This window comes from Hypanus sabinus, chromosome 11 (genome assembly GCF_030144855.1).
Source record: "Hypanus sabinus isolate sHypSab1 chromosome 11, sHypSab1.hap1, whole genome shotgun sequence".
Taxonomy (NCBI): domain Eukaryota; kingdom Metazoa; phylum Chordata; class Chondrichthyes; order Myliobatiformes; family Dasyatidae; genus Hypanus; species Hypanus sabinus.
In genome coordinates, this window is record NC_082716.1 from 14152662 (window position 1) to 14177629 (window position 24968).

At 46.1% G+C, this 24968-nt stretch overlaps 1 protein-coding gene across 1 annotated transcript in view; it reads left to right on the top strand.

The window, feature by feature from the left end:
* LOC132402342 (calcium-activated chloride channel regulator 1-like) overlaps positions 1-24968 on the top strand; it is a 43710-nt gene that overhangs the window by 13117 nt on the left and 5625 nt on the right. Inside the window, exons 6-12 of the mRNA XM_059985220.1 lie at positions 2482-2647; positions 3544-3765; positions 4241-4465; positions 4563-4740; positions 7593-7699; positions 7791-8012; positions 8105-8375. Of these exons, the coding sequence (XP_059841203.1) occupies positions 2482-2647; positions 3544-3765; positions 4241-4465; positions 4563-4740; positions 7593-7699; positions 7791-8012; positions 8105-8375 (1391 nt within the window). The remainder of the gene's footprint in view (positions 1-2481; positions 2648-3543; positions 3766-4240; positions 4466-4562; positions 4741-7592; positions 7700-7790; positions 8013-8104; positions 8376-24968) is intronic.

The following is a 24968-nucleotide window of genomic DNA, read 5'->3' on the forward strand; positions in this document are numbered from 1 at the left end:
CTTTGACAAGATGCCACTAATGAGTCTCCTTAACAAGTGAAGAGCCCATGGTATTACAAGAAAGATCCTAGCATGTATAGAATATTCTCTGATTGGCAGGAGGCAAAGATTGGGAATAAAGGGGGCCTTTTCTGATTGAGGTCTGTGGTGGGACTGCTTCTTCAAACGTTATATGTCAGTGATTTGGAATATGGAATTGCTGTCTTTATGGCCAAGTTAGGAGAATGGGCAAAGAAATGGCAGATGGAATACATGTTCGGGAAGAGTATGGTCTTGCACTTTAATAGAAGAGATAAAAGCGCAGACTATTTTCCAAATGGAGAGATAATTCAAAAATTGGTGAAAAAGGGACTTGAAAGTACTTGTACAGGACTCCTTAAAAGTTAATTTGTGGGTTAAGTCAGTGGTGAGGAAGGCAAATTCAATGTTAGAATTCATTTCAAGAGGATATAAAAACAAGGATGTAATGTTGAGGCTTTATAAAGCACCAGTGAGGCCTCACTTGGAGTATTGTGAGCAGTTTGGGGCCCCTTATCTGAGAAAGGATATGCTGACGTTGGAGAGGGTTCAAAGAGGTTCACGAAAATGATTCTGTGATTGAAAGGCTTAACATATGTGGAGCATCTGATGGCTCTGGGCCTCTATTCACTGAAATTCAGTAGAATGAAGGGGGATCTAATTGAAACCTATGTCATGTTGAAAGGCCTCGATAAAGTGTATGTGGAGAGGATTTTTCTTATGGTGGGAGCATCAAAGACCAGAGGACACAGCTTCAGAATAGAGGAACATCCATTTAGAATGGAGATGAGGAGGAATTTCTTTAGCCAGAGGGTGGTGAATTGTGGAATTTGTTGCCCCAGGCAGCTGGGAAGGCCAAATCTTTGGGTATATTTAATACAGAGGCTGATAGATTCTTAATGCCATAGTTGGATGCATCAGCAAGGGAGATGAGGCTGAGTACAGGGCTATGGTGGGAAACTTTGTCACATGGTGCGAGCAGAATCGTCTGCAGCTTAATGTGAAAAAGACTAAGGAGCTGGTGGTGGACCTGAGGAGGGTTAAGGTACTGGTGACACCTGTTTCCATCCAAGGGGTCAGTGTGGACATGGTGGAGGATTACAAACACCTGGGGATATGAATGGACAATAAACTGGACTGGTCAAAGAACACAGAGGCTGTCTACGAGAAGGGGCAGAGACTGAAGTCCTTTAACAACTGCCAGACAATGCTGAGGATGTTCTACGAGTCTGTGGTGGCCAGTGCTATCATGTTTGCTGTTGTGTGCTGGGGAAGCAGGCTGAGGGTAGCAGAGACCAACAGAATCAACAAACTCATTTGTAAGGCAAGTGATGTTGTGGGCGTGGAACTGGACTCTCTGACGGTGGTGTCTGAAAAGAGGATGCTGTCCAAGTTGCATGCCATCTTGGACAATGTCTCCCATCCACTCCATAATGTACTGGTTAGGCACAGGAGTACGTTCAGCCAGAGACTCATTCCACCGAGATGCAACACTGAGCGTATTAGGAAGTCATTCCTGCCTGTGGCCATCAAACTTTACAACTCCTCCCTCAGAGTGTCAGACACCCTGAGTCAATAGGCTGGTCCTAGACTTATTTCCACTCGGCATGATTAACATCATTATTTAATTATTTATGGTTTTATATTGTATTTCTTCACTATTCGTGGTGCGGCTGTAATGAAACCCAATTTCCCTCGGGATCAATAAAGTATGTCAGTATGTCTGTCTGTCTGTCTAATGTCAGGGCATGAAGGGATACGAGGAGAAGGCAAGAGATTGGGGCTGAGAGGAAAATGGATCAGCCATGATGGTGGCAGAGCAGACTCGATGGACCAAATGGCTCAATTCTAATTCAATATCAATGGTCTTACAGTCTATGGAAACATACATTGAAATGCATTGTCTGCATTAACATGCCCAAGGATGTCTTTACACACATTCTACTGCCTACATAGTATTCCCACAATGTTCAGCAGAAGAACACAAGCAGCACAAACAACAACTGCAAAACAACCCCATTTCCCACCGTCTCAAACACTCCGACAGACCTCTAACCCAGGACAGGTTGCCTCTGGGCCTTTAGTTCTCACAGAAATCCCATCATAGAGATTCAGATCTCTCTGCTGCCCCTCTGTATTACCCTGCAGTTCATATGTCCATCACCTCTCTCAACTAGATCTACCTATAATCTGCCAGATCTTGCTCCACTCCTTTCCTCCACATTCCTTTTACTGGCTATCTCAACTTTACCTTTCAATCCCGATGAAGAGTCTTGACTCAAAACTTTAGCCGTCCAAATATATAGCGAGGAGGAAAGCTTCATCAATGTAGCTTTACCTGGAAAAGACGTTGCAGTGGAGCAATCCAACATTTGCAGTTATTTGTATCTCCAGATCTAGTTTTTGTTTCTTGTGTATGCTGGAAATTAATTTAAATATTTTTTGGTTTATTCTCACTTTCAGGTGTTCTAAAGAAGTAGCAGGAAAGTTTGCCTCATGCTCAAGAGGTTCCTGTTATTCCTGTAGCACTGATAGTAACACCGGTCTCCCAAACCATGATTGTATGTTTTTCCCAGATGAAAGTCAAACGACAGCAGCTTCGATAATGTATCTCCAAGGATTAAAAGATGTAAGTTGAACTTCCAATAAGTACTTTCTGAAAACAATTTCTGGGACAGCAAAGGACGATTTATAAATTGATTAAAAGACACAATACCTATTTATTTTAGGTACCCTATCAAGTAACAATGGTCCACGTTTTGAAGGCCACATGTTAGATTTTCATTCCAATAGAATAGTATGATATACTCCAGTTAGAAATTACATTTCCTCAAACTTACTTACTACAGTACCAGAACATTAAAAGTTAACTGATTTATTTTTCTCTCATAGACTTGGTTGAACTACAGCTGGTGTAAATAAAGACAAATTTCTCAGAGTGATAAAGATTTAAATATTTTTAAAAATATTAGCTTTATCTATCACATATACATCGAAATGTACAGTGAAATGTGTCATTTACATCGAATCAGATCAATGAGTATTGTGCTGAAGGCAGTGCCCAAGTGTCAGCATACTTATGGTACCAACATAGCAGGCCCACAATTTACACAGTAAGTCTTGAAATGTGGGAGGGATCTGGAGCAGCCGGAGGTAACCCATGGAGTGATGGGGAGAACATACAAACTCCTTATAGATCGTGGTGGGAATTGAATCCAGTCTTACAGTTGGCACTGTAAAGTGATAGGCTAACCTCTGATACCATGATGACCCCTAAGAGTGATGCATGTTGTTGCCCATTGCATCCTCTGGAACATAGTCATTGGTTCATGTCCTCAGATTACACTATGGTAGAAACATCTGCAGAGGGAATGCAGAACTCGAAAGGGTCACAGAAGAAGTAAGCCTAGAAACAGCAGCTTTCTGGCTCAGGGGTAAAATTTCCACCAGTTGAAGTGAAACCGAATAAACAGATCTGCAAATGTTGACAGACACTGTGACATTTCTTACATCCTCATTTTTCAGGTGGTTGAATTCTGCGACAGTGGCACCCACAATCCAGAAGCACCAAATATGCAGAACAAAATGTGCAATTACAGGAGCACTTGGGACGTGATCAGTCAATCAGAGGACTTCAAGAATAACCCTCCAGCTCATATTACTCCCCTTGTGCCGACATTTACTCTACTGCATGCCAAGGATCGAGTGCTATGCTTAGTTCTTGATGACTCTGGAAGCATGGGTGCGGTATGAAATAGTAGTGTTGGGTTATACTGAAGTATGATCCCTTCATTTGAGGTATCTGTGTGTAATATCATGTAGTTAGAGACCATCCTAGCGTTTTGGTTGTCCATCCAAGCAGGATCCTGATAAAATATTTCAAGGATCATCTGGAATGGGCTAAAAAATGCCAGATGGATTTTAAAACACAAGATATTCTGAACATGCAGGAATTTAAAGTGTGAAATGTTGCACTTTGGGAGGACAAACAAAGGTATGATTTACATGGTGAAAGTGAAATTCTTAAGGGGAATATACTGTATTTCCTCAATACTGGTCTAGGGATAAAGTCCCCCACTTTAAGTACACTTAGATCCATAATGGAATTGATGGAACTTTATTGAAATTATATTGAAAGATTCATTTGATTAGTCCCTGAGATACATAGCATTGAAGCGTGGAGTTGAATTTCTAATCTGGTTTATCTTCTTTATGAAAATAGGCAAACCGAATTCCCAGGCTCAGGCAGGCAGCTTCGATATTCCTGATGCAGATCATTGAATTAGGATCCCAGGTTGGCATTGTTACTTTTGACAGCACTGCAATTATTAGAACATATCTGAGACCAATTGAAGGCGACAATGTGAGAAAGGAGCTTATAAACTTCCTGCCTACATCAGCAGGTGGTGGAACAAATATCTGTAATGGGGTTCAGTCTGGTTTTCAGGTAAGCACAATGCAATTTTCAAGAATTATTTTCTATAATTATAATTTCCTCTGTTTCCCCCCCTCACCCCCATTGATGAAAACTGATTGTTCTTCAGGTGCTTCGTGGAGACGATGGTGCCACAAATGGTGACGAACTGGTTGTGCTGACTGATGGGGAAGACTCTGGTATAAGCCGTTGCTTTAGAGATGTGGAACAAAGTGGAGCTATTATCCACACCATTGCATTAGGTCCAAGTGCAGCTGCGGAACTGGAGAAATTATCCCTTATGACAGGCAAGGAATACACATTTAAATGGATTGATGGTGACATCCGGGCTTGTGGATTGGACTCTGATTGGGCAGGTTGATATTGGGTCAATGTTTTAAATGATTTAGGAACTGAGTCTGAGGACCACTTAGGCCCACATAAGTTTATGGTGTTCAAAATGATTCAATCGACATGTCTTAGAACATAGAACACATTAACATTTTTACTATGTACTGTACCAGCAGTTATGGTCGAAATGGCAATAAAAGTAGCTTGACTTGAGTTGCTCCAGCATCGAATGTGTTGCTCCAGATTCCAGCACTAGCTGTCTTTTGTGGCTCAACCTTATATACACACGTGTAATTAGAGGAAAGTATAGGGGAACGTTAGAGGCAAATTCTTTACACAGGGAGTGATGGGTGCAGGAAACACCATACCAGGGTTGTGGTAGAGGCAGAATCATTAAGAGCATTTAGGAAACTCTTAGATAGGCACATGGCTGATAGAAAAAAACGCAGGGCTGTGTAGAAGGGAATGGTTAGATTGATCTTAGAGTACGTTAAAACATCAGTGAAACAACATGGACAGTAGGACCACTTAGGGATAAATGTGGGAAGATAATCCTGGAGGCTGTGGAAGTGAGCGAGGTCCTCAATGAATACTTTTCTTTAGTATTCACCAATGAGAGGGAACTTGATGACGGTGAGAACAATATGAGTGAGGTTGATGTTCTGGAGCATGTTGATATTAAGGGAGAGGAGGAGTTGGAGTTGTTAAAATACAATAGGACGGATAAGTCCACGGGGCCTAACAGAATATTACCCAGGCTGCCCCATGAGGCAAGGGAAGAGGCTGCTGAGCCTCTGGCTAGGATCTTTATGTCCTCGTCGTCCACGGGAAAGGTACTGGAGGACTGGAGGGAGACAAATATTGTCCTCTTGTTCAAAAAGGGTAGTAGGGATAGTCCGGGTAATTATAGACAAGTGAGCCTTATGTCTGTGGTGGGAAAGCTGTTGGAAAATATTCCTAGAGATAGGATCTATAGGTATTTAGAGAATCATGGTCTGATCAGGGACAGTCAACATGGCTTTGTGAAGGGCAGATCATGTCTAACAAGCCTGATAGAGTTCTTTGAGGAGGTGACCAGGCATATAAATGAGGATAGTGCAGTGGATGTGATCTACATGGATTTTAGTAAGGCACTTGACAAGGTTCAACATGGTAGGCTGATTCAGAAAGTCAGAAGGCATGGGATCCAGGGAAGTTTGGCCAGGTGGATTCAGAATTGGCTTGCCCGCAGAAAGCAGAGGGTCGTGGTGGAGGGAGTACATTCGGATTGGAGGGTTGTGACTAGTGGTGTCCCACAAGGGTCAGTTCTGGGACATCTACTTCTTGTGAATTTTATTAATGACCTGGATGTAGGGGTAGAAGTGTGGGTTGGCAAGTTTGCAGATGACACAAGCGTTGGTGGTGTTGTGGATAGTGTAGAGGATTGTCGAGGATTGCAGAGACATATTGATAGGATGCAGAAATGGGCTGAGAAGTGGCAGATGGAGTTCAACACAGAGAAGTGTGAGATGGTACACTTTGGAAGGACAAACTCCAAGGCAGAGTACAAAGTAAATGGTGGGATACTTGGTTGTATGGAGGAGCAGAGGGATCTACATGTCCACAGATCCCTGAAAGTTTCCTCACAGGTAGATAGGGTAGTTTAGAAAGCTTATGGGGTGTTAGCTTTCATAAGTCGAGGGATAGAGTTTAAGAGTCGCAAAATGATACAGCTCTATAGAACTCTGGTGAGGGCACACTTGGAGTACTGTGTCCAATTCTGGTTGCCTCACTATAGGAAGGATGTGGAAGCATTGGAAAGGGTACAGAGGAGATTTACTAGGATGCTGCCTGGTTTAGAGAGTATGGATTATTATCAGAGATTAAGGGAGCTAGGGCTTTACTCTTTGGAGTTAAGGAGGATGAGAGGAGACATGATAGAGTTGTACAAGATATTAAGAGGAATAGACAGAGTGGACAGCCAGTGCCTCTTCCCCAGGGCACCACTGCTCAGTACAAGAGGACATGGCTTTAAGGTAAGGGGTGGAAAGTTCAAGAGAAATATTAGCGGAAGGTTTTTTACTCAGAGTGGTTGGTGCATGGAATGCACTGCCTGGGTCAGTGGTGGAGGCAGATACACTAATGAAATTTAAGAGACTACTAGACAGGTAAATGGAGGAATTTAGGTGGGGGGGTTATATGGGAGGCAGGGTTTAAGGGTTGGCACAAGTTGTGGGCCGAAGGGCCTGTACAGTGCAGTACTGTTCTATGTTCTACGTTTAGACAAATGATTTTATCTGACATGCTGCCATGAGCTGGGGACACTGCCTTGAAGTAGATTTTGTGATTATACGATCAATGCACTGCAGAAAATCCAAGTACAACCTAGTCCATTTTAGTGCAGAGACAGGGATTCATCCCATTATAGATGAATTCCTGCCCCTGCCTTACAGAGGTGTAAATAATCATGGGGGCAAAGATACAGTGAATGCACAGAGTCTTGTTTTTCCCAGGAGAAGGGTATCACATGCTAGAGGACATAGGTTTAAGGTGATAGAACCAGAGACCTGAAGGTGCAACTTCTTCACACAGAAGATGGTGTGCAAATGCAAAGAGCTGCCAGGAGACATGGTTGAGGTAGATACACTAACAACATTTAAGACATTTGTGCAGATAATGATAGGAAAGGTTTAGGGGCTTATGGGCCAAATTGTTGCCTCATTAGTTTTGTATTCATCAGTATAACTTAAATTTTGAGCAAAGATTTCCCCTTTTTCGTGATTACTGATCTCTACGTTAATTCTACAATTTCTTATTCTTCAATTATCAGGTGGTTTGAGTTTTTCAGCCACAGATAATCTGGATGAAAATGGTTTAATTGATGCTTTCACTGGATTAGTATCAGGAAATGGCAACATTAGTCAACAGTCAATCCAGGTTTGTTTTGTTTAGAACAACTTTTCAGTACTTTACTGGTTGAAAATGAAATACCTCATCAGTTTAAATTTTTTTCCTGTTTGGTTTACAGGTTGAAAGTTCTGCAAAGAGCGTTAACGTGAATAGTTGGTTCAATGGCACAGTTTACATTGATAAAACCATTGGGAATGATACTTCCTTTGTAATCACATGGCAGAATGCTGTACCATCTGTCTTTGTACAAGACCCTCATGGAAAGATTTACAAAAACGTAAACTTTGAGATGGACCAGTCTTTATATACAGGGAGGCTTGCCATTCCTGGCACAGCAGAGGTATGGCTCTTATTGAATTTTGTGTCTATCTTTTTCATTGTTACTTTTGGTCTCCTTTGTTTCAAATTAAAATGGCTTAACTTTTCTATCAGATTGGAGAGTGGACCTATGCAATGCAGAATAAGGCTGCCAGAGTTGACATTTACGCCATCACAGTGACATCCCGTGCAGCAGATGAGAAAGTTCCCCCTGTCACTGTCAACGGACACATCAATCAAGATACATCAACATATCCATCCCCTCTGGTCATTTTTGCAGAAGTCAGTCATGGTTTCTTACCCGTCCTTTATGCAAATGTGAAAGCCACGGTGGAACGGGCAGACGGCAGTTCTGTCAGCATCGATCTTCTGGATGATGGCGCAGGTAAGTGCATATAAACAAAAGAGAAGGATGTAATTACAAAGCATTATTCACGTTCCATTCAGAGAGTGACAGAATACAACAGGTCCTGAATTACAATTGAACTATAGACTATGTTCATTAGAAAACAAAGATTTGTATATGGTCTCCTCCCACAAATAGCTCCTGCATGTTTTAGACCTTTGGAGTTAAGGACAGCTTCCACACTAGTTTTGTGGATTCATAAGTGACTGATGTAGGAGTTGACGTAGAGACTGATCAGTCTCATGTAGGGCAGCATGGTATCAAAGTGGTTGGCATCAATTACTTCACCATGTCAGTGTTCTCTGATCGGGGCTTGATTCCCATTGCTGTCTGTAAGGAGTATATACGTTCTCACTGTGACTGCACAGCTATCCTTCTGGCTTTCTCCCACATTCCAAAGATGTAAGGTTAGGGTTAGTGAGTTGTGGGCATGTTATGTTGGTATTAGAAGGTATGTTATCCAGGGTGTGAGGATCTATGGTTCAGGTAGCTGTCAGCTCCTCTCTACAGTTCCAATCTCACTCCTTCCAAATGCTTGACTGTCCACTCCCTCTGCACCAATCCTAACCTTACCATCAAACCCATAGATATGGGAAGTGCTGTAGTAGTCTGGCATACTGATCTCTACCTTGCTGAGTCCCAGCGCCAACTCTCAGACACCTTCTCTTTCTTACCCCTTGAACAGAACCCCACTAAGGAGCACCAGGCCATTGTCTCCTACACCATCACCAACCTTATTAACTCTGGGGTCTACCATCCACTGCCACCAACCTCGTAGTTCCTGCACCCTGCACCTCTCATTTCTTCTTTCTATGCAAGATCCACAAACCTACTTGTCCAGGTAGACCCATTGTTTCAGCCCACTAAACTCATATCTGCATACCTTGACTCTGTTTTATCCTCCTGGTTCAGTCCCTTTCTACCTACATCTGTGACATTTCACACTCTCTGGATCCTTTCAATGGTTTCAGGTTTCTTAGCCCACCATCATTTTATTTTTACTATGGATGTCCAGTCCCGAAACACCTCCATCCCCCATCAGGAAGGCATCAAAGCTCTCCATTTCTTTCTGGACACCAGATAAAACCAGTTCCCCTCCACCACCACTCTCCTCCACCTAGTGAAATTTGTTCCCACTAATTTCTCCTCTAGGTCCTCCCACTTCCTTCAAACCAAAGGTGTAACCATGGGCCCCGTAATACCTGCCAATTTGTCAGCTATGTGGAACTGTCTATGTTCCAAACATATACTGGTGACCATTCCACACTTCTCCTATGCTACATTGATGAGTGCAATGGCGTTGCTCCTGCATCCTTGTGGAATTCACTGACTTCATCCACTTTGCCTCCTACTTCCACTGTCCCCTTGAATTTACCTGGTCCATTCTCAACACCTCCCTCCCCTTTCTTGATCTCCTTGTCTGTATCTTTGGAACAGCTTATCTACTGATGTCTACTACAAACTCATGGGCTCTCACAACTACTTGGGCTATACTTCCTCCCACTCTGTTACTGGTAATAACGTATCCCCCTTCTCTCAATTTCCCCAACTCTGCTGCAACTGCTCTCAGGATGCTTTTCATTCTTTTCATTTCAGAATGAAGGAGATGTCTTCTTTGTTGAAAGAAAGGGGCTTCCCTTCCTCCAACATCAGTGTTGCCCTCAACTGTACCTCTTCCATTTCACACATGTCTACTCTCACCCCATCCTCCTGCCACTCTACTAGGGATAAGATTCCTCTTGTCCTCATCTACCACCCCACCAGCAGCTGTGTCTGGCACATAATTCTGCAACTTCTGCCATCTCCAGCAGGATCCCACCACAAAACATATCTCCCGTGGAACAGTCTATGTTCCAAGCCTACACTGGCATCACTCCCCAACTTTTCCTGCACTACATCGAGCGCATTGGTTCGGCTTCCTGCACCCATGCTGAGCTCATCGACTTCATCAACTTTACCTTCAACTTCCACCCTGCCCTCAAACTTACCTGGGCCATTCCCGACACCTCCCTCCCCTGTCTCAACCTCTGTCTCTATCTCTGGAGACAGGTTATCTACTGATGTCTATTATGAACCCACTGATTCTCACAGCTATATGGACTATACCTCTTCCCACACTTACTTGTAAAAATGCCATCCCCTTCTCTCAATACCTCCATCTCTGTCATATCTGTTTTCAGTACGAGGCTTTTCATTACAGAACTAAGGAGGTGTCCTTCTTTTTCAAAGAAAGGGGCATCCTGTTTTCCTCCTTCAATGCTTCTCTCACCTGCACTTGTTGTATTTCGCGCAAGTCTGCCCCACCCCAACAACCCACCACCACACCAGGGATAGGGTTCCTCTTGTTCTCACCTACCACCCCACCAGCCTCCTGGTCCAGTACATAATTCTCTATAACCTCCGCCATCTCCAGTGGGACTTCACTACTATGTACATCTTTCTCTCTCCTCCACTTTCTGCTTTCTGCAGGGATATTGCTCCCTACATGACTCCATTGTCCATCTGTCCCTCCCCTCTGATCTCCATCCTGGCACTTAATCCTGCAAGCAGAACAAGTGTCACACCTGTCCCTATACCACTTTCCTCACTACCGTTCCGGGCAAGAAAAAGTCCTTCCAGGTAAGGCAACACTTCATCTGTGAGTTTGTTGGAGTCATGTACTATGTCCAGTGCTCCTGGTGTGGCACATCGGTGAGACCCAGCATAGATTGGGAGACAACTTCACCAAGCACCTGCGCATTGTCCACTGGAAAAAGAGGGATCTCCCAGTGGCCACCCATTTTAATTCCACTTCCCTTTCACATTTTGATTTGTCTATCTATGGCCTTCTCCACTGCTGTGATGAGGTCACACTCAGGTTGGAGGAACAACACTTTATAATTCATCTCTGTAGCCTCCAACCTAATGGCATGAACATCGATTTCTCGAACTTCCCCCTTCACCGTTCCCCAATCCCCTTTTCCCTCTTTCATCTTATCTCTTTGCCCACACATCACCTCTCTCTGGTGCTCCATGGCCTTTTCTTTCTCCCATGGCCTTCTGTCCTCTTCTATCAGACTTTCTTCTCCAGATCTATATCTCCTTCACCAATAAACTTCCCAGCTCTTTACTTCATCCTTCACCCATCACCTTGTATTTCTCTCTACCCTCCCATCCACCTTTTAAATCTACCCCTCAGCATTTTTTTCTCCAGTCCTGTGAAGGGTCTTGGCACAAAGTGTTGATTGTACTCTTTTTCCATAGATGCTGCCTGGCCTGCTGAGTTCCTCCAGCATTTTGTGTGTGTTGCTTCAGAGTGCTCATGCAGCATTCTCTGTAGAAGAATTTGCAGTGTCAATGACAATGTAACATCAGCATTTATTTTAGAAGGACAAGAATATAAAAGCAAGGAAGTAATGTTGAGGTTTTATAATGCACTGGTGAAGCCTCACTTGAAATATTGTAAGCGGTTTTGGGCCCCTTATCTAAGAACAGAAGTGCTGACATTGAAAAGGGTTCAAAAGAGGTTCATTAAAATGGTTCAGGGATTGAAAGGCTTGTCATATGAGGAGCATTTGATGATTCTGGGCCTCTACTCTCTGAATGTTGAAAGGACTTGGTCAGTGGATATGGAGAGGATGGTGGAGGAGTCTAGCCCAGAGGGCACAGCCTCAGAATAGTGGGACATACTTTTACAAAAGAGATGAGGCGGCATTAATTCAGCCAGAGTGGTGAATCTGTGGAATCCTTTGTCAAAGGTGGCTGTGGAGGCCAAGGTTGATAGATACTTGATTAGTCAGGGCATGAAGGGTTATAGGGAGCAGGCAGGAGATTTGAGCTGAGATGGAAAATGGATTAGCTGTCATAGAGTGGCCGTTGGGTGTGCACCCAAAAGCAAGACACAGACACTGAACTCCCAGGAACAGGACTAGGCATAAGAAGGAAGCAAAGGAAGTGAGGAAGAAAGGACGCTGGACATGACACAGGCCCCGGATGAGACAAGTAATCTGAGCCTGAACTAGGACTTGCTAAGGATAGTGGAATAGGACATGGAACTGGAAACTAGGAGTCTGGGCTTGGACTCTGAGCCAGAGACTGGACAAGGACCCAGAACCTGGGTCTTGACTCGGGCTCGGTCTCCAGAACCAGGCGAGGACAAGACGTGGCTACAGGACACAGAGAGTCACAGGACTGGACGTGAAACTCCTGGACAGGACAAGGGAACCCCAGCACTGGATGAGGGAAGCCCAGCATCGGGCTGGGCAAGGTACTCCTGGGCTGGGCGAGGCACATTGACAAGAGGAGAACACAGAGCCTTAGTCAAGGGAGAACAGGAATGCAGAACACAGAGCCTGGGTTGAGGGAGAACAGGAATGCAGAACACAGAGTCGAGTGAGAACAGGAACATGGAACACCGAGCCAGGACCCCTCCTTGGGTACAGGACATAGGGCCAGGACTCATTACACAGAACAGAGCCGGGATCCCTCCTTGGGTACAGGACATAGGGCCAGGACTCATTACACAGAACAGAGCCGGGATCCCTCCTTGGATACAGGACATAGGGCCAGGACTCATTCACAGAACACACAAAGCTGAATATGATGAGACAGTTGCCAATACTAGGTAGCGGCAAACAGCCAGACCTACCTAGCAAAGGCATGGACACAGAGACAGTTCCAAACAGGGCAAGGCTCCAGGCAGAGGCGAGGTGAGGCTCCAGGCACAGGTCACAGGGCAGGGCCTCAGGCAGAGGTTGCAGGACAGGGCTTCAGAGGGAAGGAAGGGAACAGTCCAGCCTCAAGGCAACAGCAATGATGGCCTGACTTACCCAACAGAGGCAAGAACCGGGAGGGAGAGATCCCACCATAGGGTAACAGCAAGGACAGCCTGACTTACCCCACAGAGGCGAGGACAGGATACTGACAAGACAAACCAGCCACCACCCTCAAACCCAGGGACACTTATATTCTAGGCCCCAAGATGAGAATCAGGTGCCTACAATTAAGCCCAAATAGACAATAGACAATAGACAATAGGTGCAGAAGTAGACCATTCGGCCCCTCGAGTCTGCACCGCCATTCTGAGATCATGGTTGATCATTCACTATCAATACCCAGTCCCTGCCTTGTCCCCATATCCCTTGATTCCCCTATCCATCAGATATCTATCCAGCTCCTTCTTGAAAGCATCCAGAGAATTGGCCTCCACCGTCTTCCGAGGCAGTGCATTTCACACCTCCACAACTCTCTGTGAGAAGAAGCTCTTCCTCAACTCTGTTTTAAATAACTGACCTCTTATTCTCAATCCATGCCCTCTGGTACTGGACTCTCCTAACATCTGGAACATATTTCCTGCCTCAATCCTATCAAATCCTTTAATTAACTTAAACGTTTCAATCAGATCCCCTCTCAATCTCCTCAATTCCAGCGTGTACAAGCCCAATCTCTTCAATTTCTCTGCGTAAGACAGCCCTGCCATCCCAGGAATCAACCTAGTGAATCTACGCTGCACTTCCTCAATTGCCAGAATGTCCTTCCTTAAACCTGGAGACCAAAACTGTACACAATATTCCAGGTGTGGTCTCACCAGGGCCCTGTACAAATGCAAAAGAACATCCTTGCTCTTGTATTCAATTCCCCTTGTAACAAAGGCCAACATTCCATTTGCCCTCTTCACTGCCTGTTGCACTTGCTCATTCACCTTCATTGACTGGTGAACTAGGACTCCTAGGTCTCTTTGCATTTCTCCCTTACCTAACTCGACACCGTTCAGACAATACTCTGCCCTCTTGTTCCAGCTTCCAAAGTGGATAACTTCACATTTATTCACATTGAATGACATCTGCCAAGTATCTGCCCACTCACTCAGCCTATCCAAGTCTCCCTGTATTCTCCTAACATCCTCTTCGCATGTCACACTGCCACCCAGTTTAGTATCGTCAGCAAACTTGCTGATATAGTTTTCAATGCCCTCATCTAAATTGTTGACATAAATCGTAAAGAGCTGTGGTCCCAATACAGAGCCCTGTGGTACCCCACTAGTCACCTCCAGCCAGTCTGAGAAACACCCATTCACTGCTACCCTTTGCTTTCTATCTGCCAACCAGTTTTCTATCCATGTTGAAACCCTGCCCCCAATGCCATGAGCTCTGATTTTACTCACCAATCTCCTATGTGGCACCTTATCGAATGCCTTCTGAAAATCTAGGTACACAACATCTACTGGCTTACCCTCGTCTAACATCCTTGTTACACCCTCAAAAAACTCCAACAGATTAGTCAAGCATGATTTGCCCTTGGTAAATCCATGCTGGCTCGGCCTAATCCTATTTCTGCCATCTAGATGTGCCACTATTTCGTCCTTAATAATGGACTCGAGCATCTTCCCCACGACTGACGTTAGGCTAACAGGGCGATAGTTCTCCGTTTTCTCCTTCCCTCCCTTCTTGAAAAGTGGGACAACATTAGCCACTCTCCAATCTTCAGGAACTGATCCTGAATCTAAGGAACATTGGAAAATGATTACCAATGCATCTGCAATTTCCTGAGCCACCTCTTTTAGAACCCTCGGATGCAGACCATCTGGACCCAGGGATTTATTAGCCTTCAGTCCTACCAGTCTACTCATCACAGTTTCTTTCCTAATGTCAATCTGTCTCAATTCCTCTGATATCTTATGACCCTGGCCCATCCATACATCTGGGAGATTGCTTGTGTCCTCCCTGGTGAAGACAGATCTAAAATATGCATTAAATTCTGTTGCCATTTCCCTGTTTCCCTTAACAATTTCTCCCAATTCATTCTTCAAGGGGCCAACATTGTTCTTAACTATCTTTTTTCTCTTCACATAGCTAAAAAAGCTTTTGCTATCCCCTTTTATATTCCTGGCTAGACTGAGCTTATACCTGATTTTTTCTCTCCGTATTGCTTTTTTAGTTAAGATCTGCTGTTCCTTAAAACTTTCCCAATCATCTGTATTCCCACTCATCTTAGCCCTGTCATACTTCTTTTTCTTTAATGCTATACAATCTCTGACTTCCTTTGTCAACCACTGTGGCCCCTTCCCCCTCTTTGAATCCTTCCTTCTCATTGGAATGAACTGCATTTGCATCTTTTGTATTATGCCCAATAATATCTGCCACTGCTGATCCACTGTCTTTCCTGCCAGGGCATCCGCCCATTTAACTTTGGCCAGCTCTTCCCTCATGGCTCCATAGTCTCCTTTATTTAATTGCAACACTGACACCTCTGATCTGCCCCTATCCCTCTCAAATTGTAGATAAGAACTTATCATGTTATGATCACTACTTCCTAATGGCTCCTTTACTTCAAGATCACTTATCAATTCCTGTTCATTACACATCACCAAGTCCAAAATAGCCTCGTTCCTGGTTGGCTCAAGCACAAGCTGTTCCAAAAATACATCCCTTAGACACTCCACAAACTCCCTATCCTGGGGTCCAGCACCTACCTGATTCTCCCAGTCCACCTGCATGTTGAAATCTCCCATAACGACTGCATTACCTTTAGCACATGCCAATGTTAACTCCCTAATCAACTTGTACCCAATATCCACGCTACTGTTTGGGGGCCTGTACACAACACCCATTAGGGTCTTTTTACCCTTACTGTTCCTCAGCTCAATCCACACAGACTCTACTTCCCCTGTTCCCAAGTCACCTCTTGCTAAGGACTGAATCTCATTCCTCACCAACAGGGCCACCCCACCCCCTCTTCCCATATTTCTGTCTCTACGATAGCACGTATACCCTGGTACACTCAATTCCCAGGCCTGATCCCCTTGCAGCCATGTCTCCGTTATCCCAACAATATTGTAGTTCCCCATTTTCATCTGAGCTTCAAGCTCATCTGTCTTATTTCTGACACTACACGCATTCAAGTATAGAATTCTTAGCCCATTCCTCCTCTCTTTGCTTAAAACACTGTCTACTGTACCTAACCCAGCTCCTTGAACTTCCATCGGGCAAATTGCACCCTGAATTTTGATGACCTCAAGATCACCCAAACCTTGTACACATTTAACTCCATGCACCTTCTGACCAAATGAGACAAGGGACAGCCAGAAGACCCGGAGTATGGAGTCCACGGACTGGACCGTGAGCCAGAACGCGTCCTTCATGGACTGGACCATGACATTAGCCATGATGAAATGGCAGAACAGACTGGATGGACAAAATGGCCTAATTCTGCTCCCATTTCTTATAGTCTTATGGTATTTCAAGTTTGTGTCTGAATGCTTTGCTCACAATGTTGAGCCTACCTTTTAAATTAAACTAAGATTACATACACCCATGAATGTATGTAAACTCAAGTGTCATCTGTGTACTGCAGATCGCCTACTGAGGTTTTGTAGGTTAAGAAGTTCCCCATCTCACTGGATGTTCATTGGAAGTGATATGGTGCACTGCAGTGAGAATGACTGGGAAAAAACTATCAAAGAAATAATGCAGCCTTTCTAGAAAACGTCCTTCAGTGAGATTGACCGTGCGAACCTAATGGAACTCCAGAACTCCAGGGTTAGCCCATCTCCATTCCAGCACCTTTGTTTTTTGCGACATTGAGGAAGAGGTTGTTTTCTTGACACCACTGTGTCAGAGAGATGATTTCTTCTCTATAGGCCACCTCGTTATTGTTTGAGATAAGGCCAACCAAGGTAGTGTCGTCAGCAAATTTGATTAGTGGATTCGAGCTGTGGGTGGCGATTTAGTCATGGGCATATAGGGGGTAAAGGAGGGTACTCAGTATGCAGCCCTGAAGGGCTCCTGTATTGAGAGTAAGAGGGTTGGAGATGAGGGAGCCCACTCTCTCAATCTTCTGGCAATCTGACTGGAAGTCCAGGATCTAGTGGCACAAATCAGGGTCAGGGCCAGGGTCTCTGAGCTTCTTGTCGAGCCTGGGTAGAACTATGGTGTTGAATGCTGAACTGTCGTCCAAGAACAGCATTCTCACATAAGCATCCTTCTTCTCCAGATGTGTTAGAGCAGTGGCTATTGTGTCATCTGTTGATCAACTGTGTTGGTAGGCGAATTGTAAGGTGTCCAGTCTGGGTGGTAGAAAGCTGCAGATGTAATCCTTGACCAGTCTCTCAAAGCATTTGCTTATTATTGAGGTGAGTGCGACAGGACGCCAGTCATTCAGGCATGTTATCTTGGTCTTTTTTGGTACAGGGACAATGGTGGATAATTTGAAGCAGGAGGGCACTCTACACTGGGGGAGGGAGAGATTAAAAATATCAGTAAACACACCTGCCAGTTGTGCCGCGCACATCCTGAGTACTCGCCCAGCGATGCCGTCCAGTCCTGCAGCCTTGCGACTGTCCATTTGTTGGAAACATTTGCGTACCTCAGCCTCAGAGATGACTAGGTTGCAGGTTGTAGTGGTGGCTTCCCTCGGAGGCTCAGAGTTAGCGATATGGAATCTAGCATTAAACTGATTGAGCTCATCTAGGAGAGAGGCTGTGATGTTGGTGGCACCACAGCGTTTGGCTTTGATGTCTGCGATTGCATGTCGCCCTCTCCACAAGTCACGTGTGCTGTTTGTTGTGAATCTTGACTCAATCTTCTCCCTATATTGTTGTTTCACAGCCTTGATAGCTTTGCGCAGATCATAGCTTGTTTTCTTGAGCTCTAGTTGATCTCCGGCAACTTAAGCCCAATGTCATGCTGTAAGTGCTGCTCGCACAGAGCTACTGATCCAGGTTTTCTGGTTTGGGAAGACCCTGACTGACTTCTGGGGGACAATATCGTTGATGCACTTCCAGATGAAGCACATGACTCCATCAGTGAACTTAGAGACATCCTCATCAGGGAAGACATTCCAGCTGACATCGTCGAAGAAGTCCCGTAGCATGGAGGCTGATTGGTCAGACCAACAGTGGATGGTTTTGACTATGGCCATCTGTTGTTTCAGCTTCGGACTGTTGATGCACCACCAATAACTCACTCTGAGACGTAAAGGCGAGATATTGGCTTTTACTGACTGGAAGAAGGAACAAGCAGTGGTTGACCACCATACTACGTCCTGGAGACTGAGAGGCCGGGCTCAGGCCTCGATCGCCTTTATACAGGGCTCTGTGGGAGGAGCCACAGGAGCAGTCAGCAGGGGGCGTGTCCAGACAGGTATATGTAGTTCACCACATTCACCCCCCCTTTGTTTGAAAAGACTACCCATGTGGCGAAGTTTCTTACAGGTTAAGTCTATCAGGTGGTCGAATCTGTCGCTGCGATCTACGTAGCACCAGCTGTGATTGCACAGGTGCCGGTGGTGGTGATTGCACAGGAGCCGGTGTTGCTTGCACCGGAGACGGAGGTTGTGCTGGTTCTGGCCTAACTGGAGGTGTCAGCTCACTAGGCATCAGTGATCCCTCATGCATGTGCGAGGCGCCTGGTATATACACGTACGAAACGCCCAGTATATGAGTATCGTGAGGAGTCTGTGTAGGGCCTGGTGTGTGCGGTGTCACCTCGGGTACAGGGTTCATAGTTACTGTGGAGTGTTCGGGGTAGGGGTCTGCTGCTCCTGTGGGCGCCAGGTCGCGGATGGAGACCGTGTCCTCCCTCCCATCAGGTAAGAACACGTATGCATACTGGGGGTTCGCATGTAAAAGGGGAACCCTCTCGACCAGCGGGGAGTATTTATTACTCCTCACATGTTTCTGGAGCAGCACTGGCCCTGGGGACGTCAGCCAAACTGGTAGGGTGGTCCCAGTGACAGACTTCCTGGGAAAAGAGAATAGGCGTTCGTGAGGGGTGGCATTGGTGGACGTACATAACAGGGAGCGGATAGAGTGGAGTGCCTCAGGGAGGACCTCCTGCCATCGAGAGACCGGCAACCCTTTTGACTTAAGGGCTAAAAGTGTGGCCTTCCACACTGTGACATTCTCCCTCTCCACCTGTCCATTTCCCCAGGGATCCGACTCGTGGTCCGACTAGTAGCAATGCCCCTAGCTAGCAGGTACCGGCGCAGCTTGTCACTCATAAAGGAGGACCCTCTATCACTGTGGATATAGCAGGGATATCCGAACAGAGTGAAGAGCTGGCGCAGGGCTTTTATGACGGACGTGGTAGTGGTGTCGGGGCAGGGAATGGCAAAGGGGAACCGCGAGTACTCGTCGATAATATTGAGAAAGTAGACATTGCGGTCGGTGGAGGGAAGGGGGCCCTTAAAGTCAATACTCAGTCATTCAAAGGGGTGGGTGGTCTTGACAAGTTGTGCCGTTTCAGGACGGTAGAACTGTGGTTTGCACTCAGCGCAGATTTGGCAGTCCCTGGTCATCGTCCTGATGTCCTCCAGGGAGTACGGCAGGTTCTGGGCTTCCACGAAATGGTAAAATCGGGTGACCCCCGGATGGCAAAGATGTGCATGGAGGGCGCATAGCTGGTCGAGCTGTGCGCTAGCACACGTTCCCTGGGATAGGGCATCAGGGGGCTCATTGAGTCTGCCAGGCCAGTACAGGATATCATAATTGTAAGTGGAGAGTTCTATTCTCCACGCAAAATCTTATCATTTTTGATTTTGCCCTGCTGTTGGTTGCTGATCATGAATGCAACCGAGCGCTGGTCGGTCAGCAAGTTGAACCTTTTGCCGGCGAGATAGTGCCTCCAGTGCCTAATAGCTTCCACTATGGCCTGGGCTTATTTCTCCACCGCGGAGTGCCGAATTTCAGAGCCTTGAAGGGTACGAGAAAAGAATGCTACTGGCCTGCCTTCCTGATTGAGAGTAGCAGCCAGCGCGAAATCGAGGGCATCACTCTCTACATGGAAGGGAATGGTCTCGTCCACCGCATGCATCGTTGCTTTGGCAATGTCCCCTTTAATGCAGCTGAAGGCTGCGCAGGCCTCAGCAGAGAGGGGAAAAGTGGTAGACTTGACTAGGGGGCAGGCCTTGTCTGCGTAATGGGGGACCCATTGGGCGTAATAGGAAAAAAAAACCCAGGCACCGTCTGAGGGCTTTGAGAGTGGTGGGAAGAGGGAGTTCTAACAGGTGGCGCATACGGTTGGGATCAGGGCCAATGACCCCGTTTTCCATGACATACCCAAGGATAGCGAGTCGGGTGGTTCCGAACACACACTTGTCCCTGTTATAAGTAAGATTCAGAGCTTCGGCCACTTGGAAAAATCATTGGAGGTTGGCGTTGTGATCTGGCCAGTCGCGACCACAGATGGTGATGTTATCCAGATAGGGAAATGTGGCCTTCAGTCGGTACTGGTCCACCATCTGGTCCATTTCCCTCTGGAAGACAGAGACACCATTCGTGACACGGAAGGGGACGTGCAGGAAGTGATAGAGCCTGCCGCCTGCCTCGAAGGCGGTGTAGGGGCGGTCCCCTGGGCGGATGGGGAGCTGGTGATAAGCGGATTTCAGATCTATTGTCGAGTACACCTTGTACTGAGCTATCTGGTTGACCATATCCGCGATGCGGGGTAGTGGGTACGTGTCAAGCTGCGTGAACCTATTGGTGGTTTGACTATAGTCCACGACCATCCTATTTTTCTACCCAGTCCGAACAACCACCACCTGGGCCCTCCAAGGACTTGTGCTTGGCTCAATGATCCCCTCCCTGAGTGGCCGCTGCACCTCCAACTAAATGAAGACCCTGTCCCCCGCGCTGTACCTCCTGCTTTTAGTTGCCACAGGTTTACAGTCGGGGGTCAGGTTGGCGAACAGCGGTGGGGAAGGGATCTTGAGAGTGGAGAGGCTGCAAGTGGTGTCAGTAGCGCAGCTGTCGGCATGTTGCTGGGTGGGACGTGTGGTTCGGTGTTTGTGCACGGTCAGTAGCGGGGTATATGGTGAAGTCCCACCAAACTGAGGATTCCTGACAGTGAGTGGTGGGAGGGGCCCGTCATATGCCATAGTCACACTTTTGAGATGGCTCTGGAAGTCCAGCCCCAATAGCACAGGTGCGCACAATTGAGCCATGATCAGTAGCGCAAAGTCCCGATATTCTGCGCCCTGCACCACCAATGTCACTGCACAACCCACCCGGATGTCTGTGGAATGCGACCCAGAAGCCAAAGTGATCCTCTGACTTACCGGCCGTGTCACGAGTCCGCAGCATTGCACTGTGTCCGGGTCAATAAAACTCTCAGTGCTGCCCCTATCAAACAGGCATCTAGTCCTGTGCCCCTCCACCAGGATGTCCATCATTGACCTTGCAAGCTGGTGTGGGGCACTTTGGTCGAGGGTTACGGTGGCCAGAGTTGAACCGTCTTGGTGCCCGATAAACACCGGTGGGTCGGGGGCGGGGCATGCTGATGCCGACAAAGATGGCTGCCCACATCCGGGCATGCAAGATGGCGGCCCCCATGTCTCACACGGGTCGGGGGCGGGGCATGTTGACGGGGACAAAGATGGCTGCCCATATCCGGGCATGCAAGATGGCGGCCCCCATGTCTCACCTGCAGTGCAGCCTGACCCCGCTGATAGTTTAGACTTACAGACCCTGGCGAAATGGCCCTTCTTCCCGCAGCTGGAGCAGGTTGCTTCTTGGGCTGGGCAGCGTTTTCAGGGGTGCTTTTCGAGTCCGCAGAAATAACACAACTCAGGCTTCTGCCTGTCTGCCGCCGTGGTTGGGTTCGGGGAGGTTGTGGAATCGCGACTGGCAGCGGCGTTGGCGAATTTGCTCGCGGGAACCGGCGGAGAATCGCGCGACTGGACAGAATCAGCATTGTGCTGAGCAGCCTCCAGCGTGTCGGCCGTCTCGATTGCCGAGCGTAAGGTAAGATCGGCATTTTCCAGCAACCTCTGGCGCACATACTCTGACCTCAGTCCTGTCACAAAGGCGTCTTGTACTAGCAGCTCTGCATGCTGTTCCGCCGTGAGCGTTTTGCAGTCACAAGTTCGGACGAGTGTTTGGAGGGCTCGGAGAAACTCGGTGCTTGACTCTCCAGGCCGCTGTCGTTGCATAGGCGGTGTTCACCGGCCGCAGGTACTGTCTTTTGAGGGTGTCCAGTGCCCCTTCGTAGGTCGACAGGTACCTGATAAGTGAATAAACTTTTGGGGTGACCCTCGAGAGGAGAATTCTGTGCATAACGGCGGGTTCAGTTGCACGAACCTCCTCTAAGTATAATTGGAAACATGCAAGCCAGAGTTCAAAAGCAAGAGCTGCTTCAGTGTCTTGGGGGTCCAAATCCAATCTTTCCGGACGTAAAACGGTTTCCATGTTTTAAAACTTCCAGTCAATAAAATTGATGCACCATCAATAACTCACTCTGAGATGTAAAGGCGAGATATCGGCTTTTATTGACTGGAAGAAGGAACAAGCAATGAGTGACCACCATACTACATCCTGGAGACTGAGAGGCCGGGCTCAGGCCTCGATCGCCTTTATACAGGGGTCTGTGGGAGGAGCCACAGGAGAAGTCAACAGGGGGCGTGTCCAGACAGGTATATGTAGGGAGAAGCAGGATCAAAGAGTGATTTAATTGTCCAAAAGCTGGACAGAGGAGAGCCTTGTAAGTGTTATGAAAGGGAGTGTAACAGTGGTCGAGTGTGTTATCTCCATGAGTGCTCACCCGGATGTGCTGAGAAAACTTCAGAGAGACTTTGGTCAGCAACGCTTGATTAAAGTCACTGGTGACGATGAAGGTATCCTCTGGGTGTGAAACCACTCTCCGGCTAAACAAATTTCTCCTCATCTCCATTATCAAAGGACGCTCCTCTATTCTGTGGCTGGATCCTTTGGTCACAGACTCTCCCACCATAGGAAACATCCTCTCCACATCCACTCTATAAAGAGCTTTCACCATTTGATAGGTTTCAGTTAGGTCACCCCTCATTCTTCTGAATTTCTGCAAATACAGCCCCAGAGCCATCAAATTGTCTTCATATGACAAGCCATTCAATCCTGGAATCATTTTCATGAACCTCTTTTGATCCCTCTTCAGTTTCAGTATATCCTTTCTAAGATAAGAGGCACAATACTCCAAGTGCTTCATAAAGTCTCAACATTACATTCTTCCTTGCTTTAATATTCTAGTCCCCTTGTAATGAATGCTAACATTGTATTTGCCTTCCTCACCAGAGACTCAACCTGCAAATTAACCTTCAGGGAATCCTGCACAAGGACTCCCAAGTCCCTTTTCACCTCAAGTTTTTGTATTTTCTCTCTGTTTAGAAAATAGGCAACCCTTTAATTTCTTCTACCAAACTTCCTGACACTATATTCCATTTGTCACTTCTTGGCCCATTCCTCTAATCTGTCTTAAGTCCTTCTGTAGCCTCTCTACTTTCTCAAAACTACCTGCCCCTCCACCTATCTTCATATTGTCTGCAGACTTTGGAACAGAGCCATCAATTCCATCATTCAAATCATTGTCATATTATATATAAAGAATCGGTCCCAAAACAGACCCCTGTAGAACACCAGCAGCCATCCAGGAAAGGCTCTCTTTAATTCCCACTCTTTACCTCTTGCCAATCAGCTACTGCTTTATCCAAGCTCAAATCTTTCCTGCAGTATCATGGTCTTGTAGATTGTTAAGCAGCCTCATGTATGACGGTTTGTCAAAGGTCTTCTAAAAATCCAAGTATAAACATCAACTGATTCTCCTTTATCTACCCTTGTGATTTCTTTGAAAAATTCCAATGGATTGTCAGGCAATATTTTTCCTTAAGGAAACCATACTGACTACAGCCTATTTTATCATATGTCTCCAAGTAGCTTGAGATTTCAACCTTAATAATTAACTCCAACATTTTCCCAACCGCTGAGGGCGGACTAACTGACCTAAAGTATCATTTCTTCTGCCTCTCTTCCTTCTTGAAGAGTGGAGTGATATTTGAATAAAAGGTTGCCAAATTACAAAGATTTTTATAACACAAAGGATTTCAAAAACATACATACAATTCCTATGCTAAAATGATATATGAATGAGTTGCAGATGATCAAGTCATCCACCGTAGACTCAATCTACAAATTAAACTTTTTGTGAATCCTGCACGAGGAGTCTCTTTATACCTCTGATTTTTGAATTTTCTCTCCATTTAGAATATAGTCCATGCTTTTATTTCTTCTAGCAACTGTGTTTTTCCTAACTCTGTTTTCTATCTGCACCTTCTTTGCCCATTCTCCTAACCTGTCCAAGGCAGTGGAATGGATTCTAGTCACCCGTCCTTGTCCTTCTTCTTGTTGTTCCCTGGCCATTCCTAACAAGCCTGACTGCTCTCTTACATTTATAGTTTTTTTTTGCCTCTTGATGACCACACACTTGTAATATTTTTTCAGGTACTGTAACTTTGCTGGGAAATTTGCACAGATGGTGTAAAAATTTCTGGGGACAGAGATCCCAGCCAGCTACAATTAATGCTGTGAGTGCTAACTCTCTGAGTACACAAATCTCCCAGCTATGCGCAAAGTAACAGTATCAATCTGATCTACAAGATTCCTTGAACTAAATAACTTCACCAGTGTTGTCTGGTTTGATACAGTCACAATTAACACAATCCCATTGTCTTACCTACACTGGAGAGGGTTCAGAGAAGATCCATGAGAACGATTCCAGGAATGAAAGAGTTACCATATGAGGGACGTCTGATAGCTCTTGGGCTGTATTCCCTGGAGTCCAGGAGAAT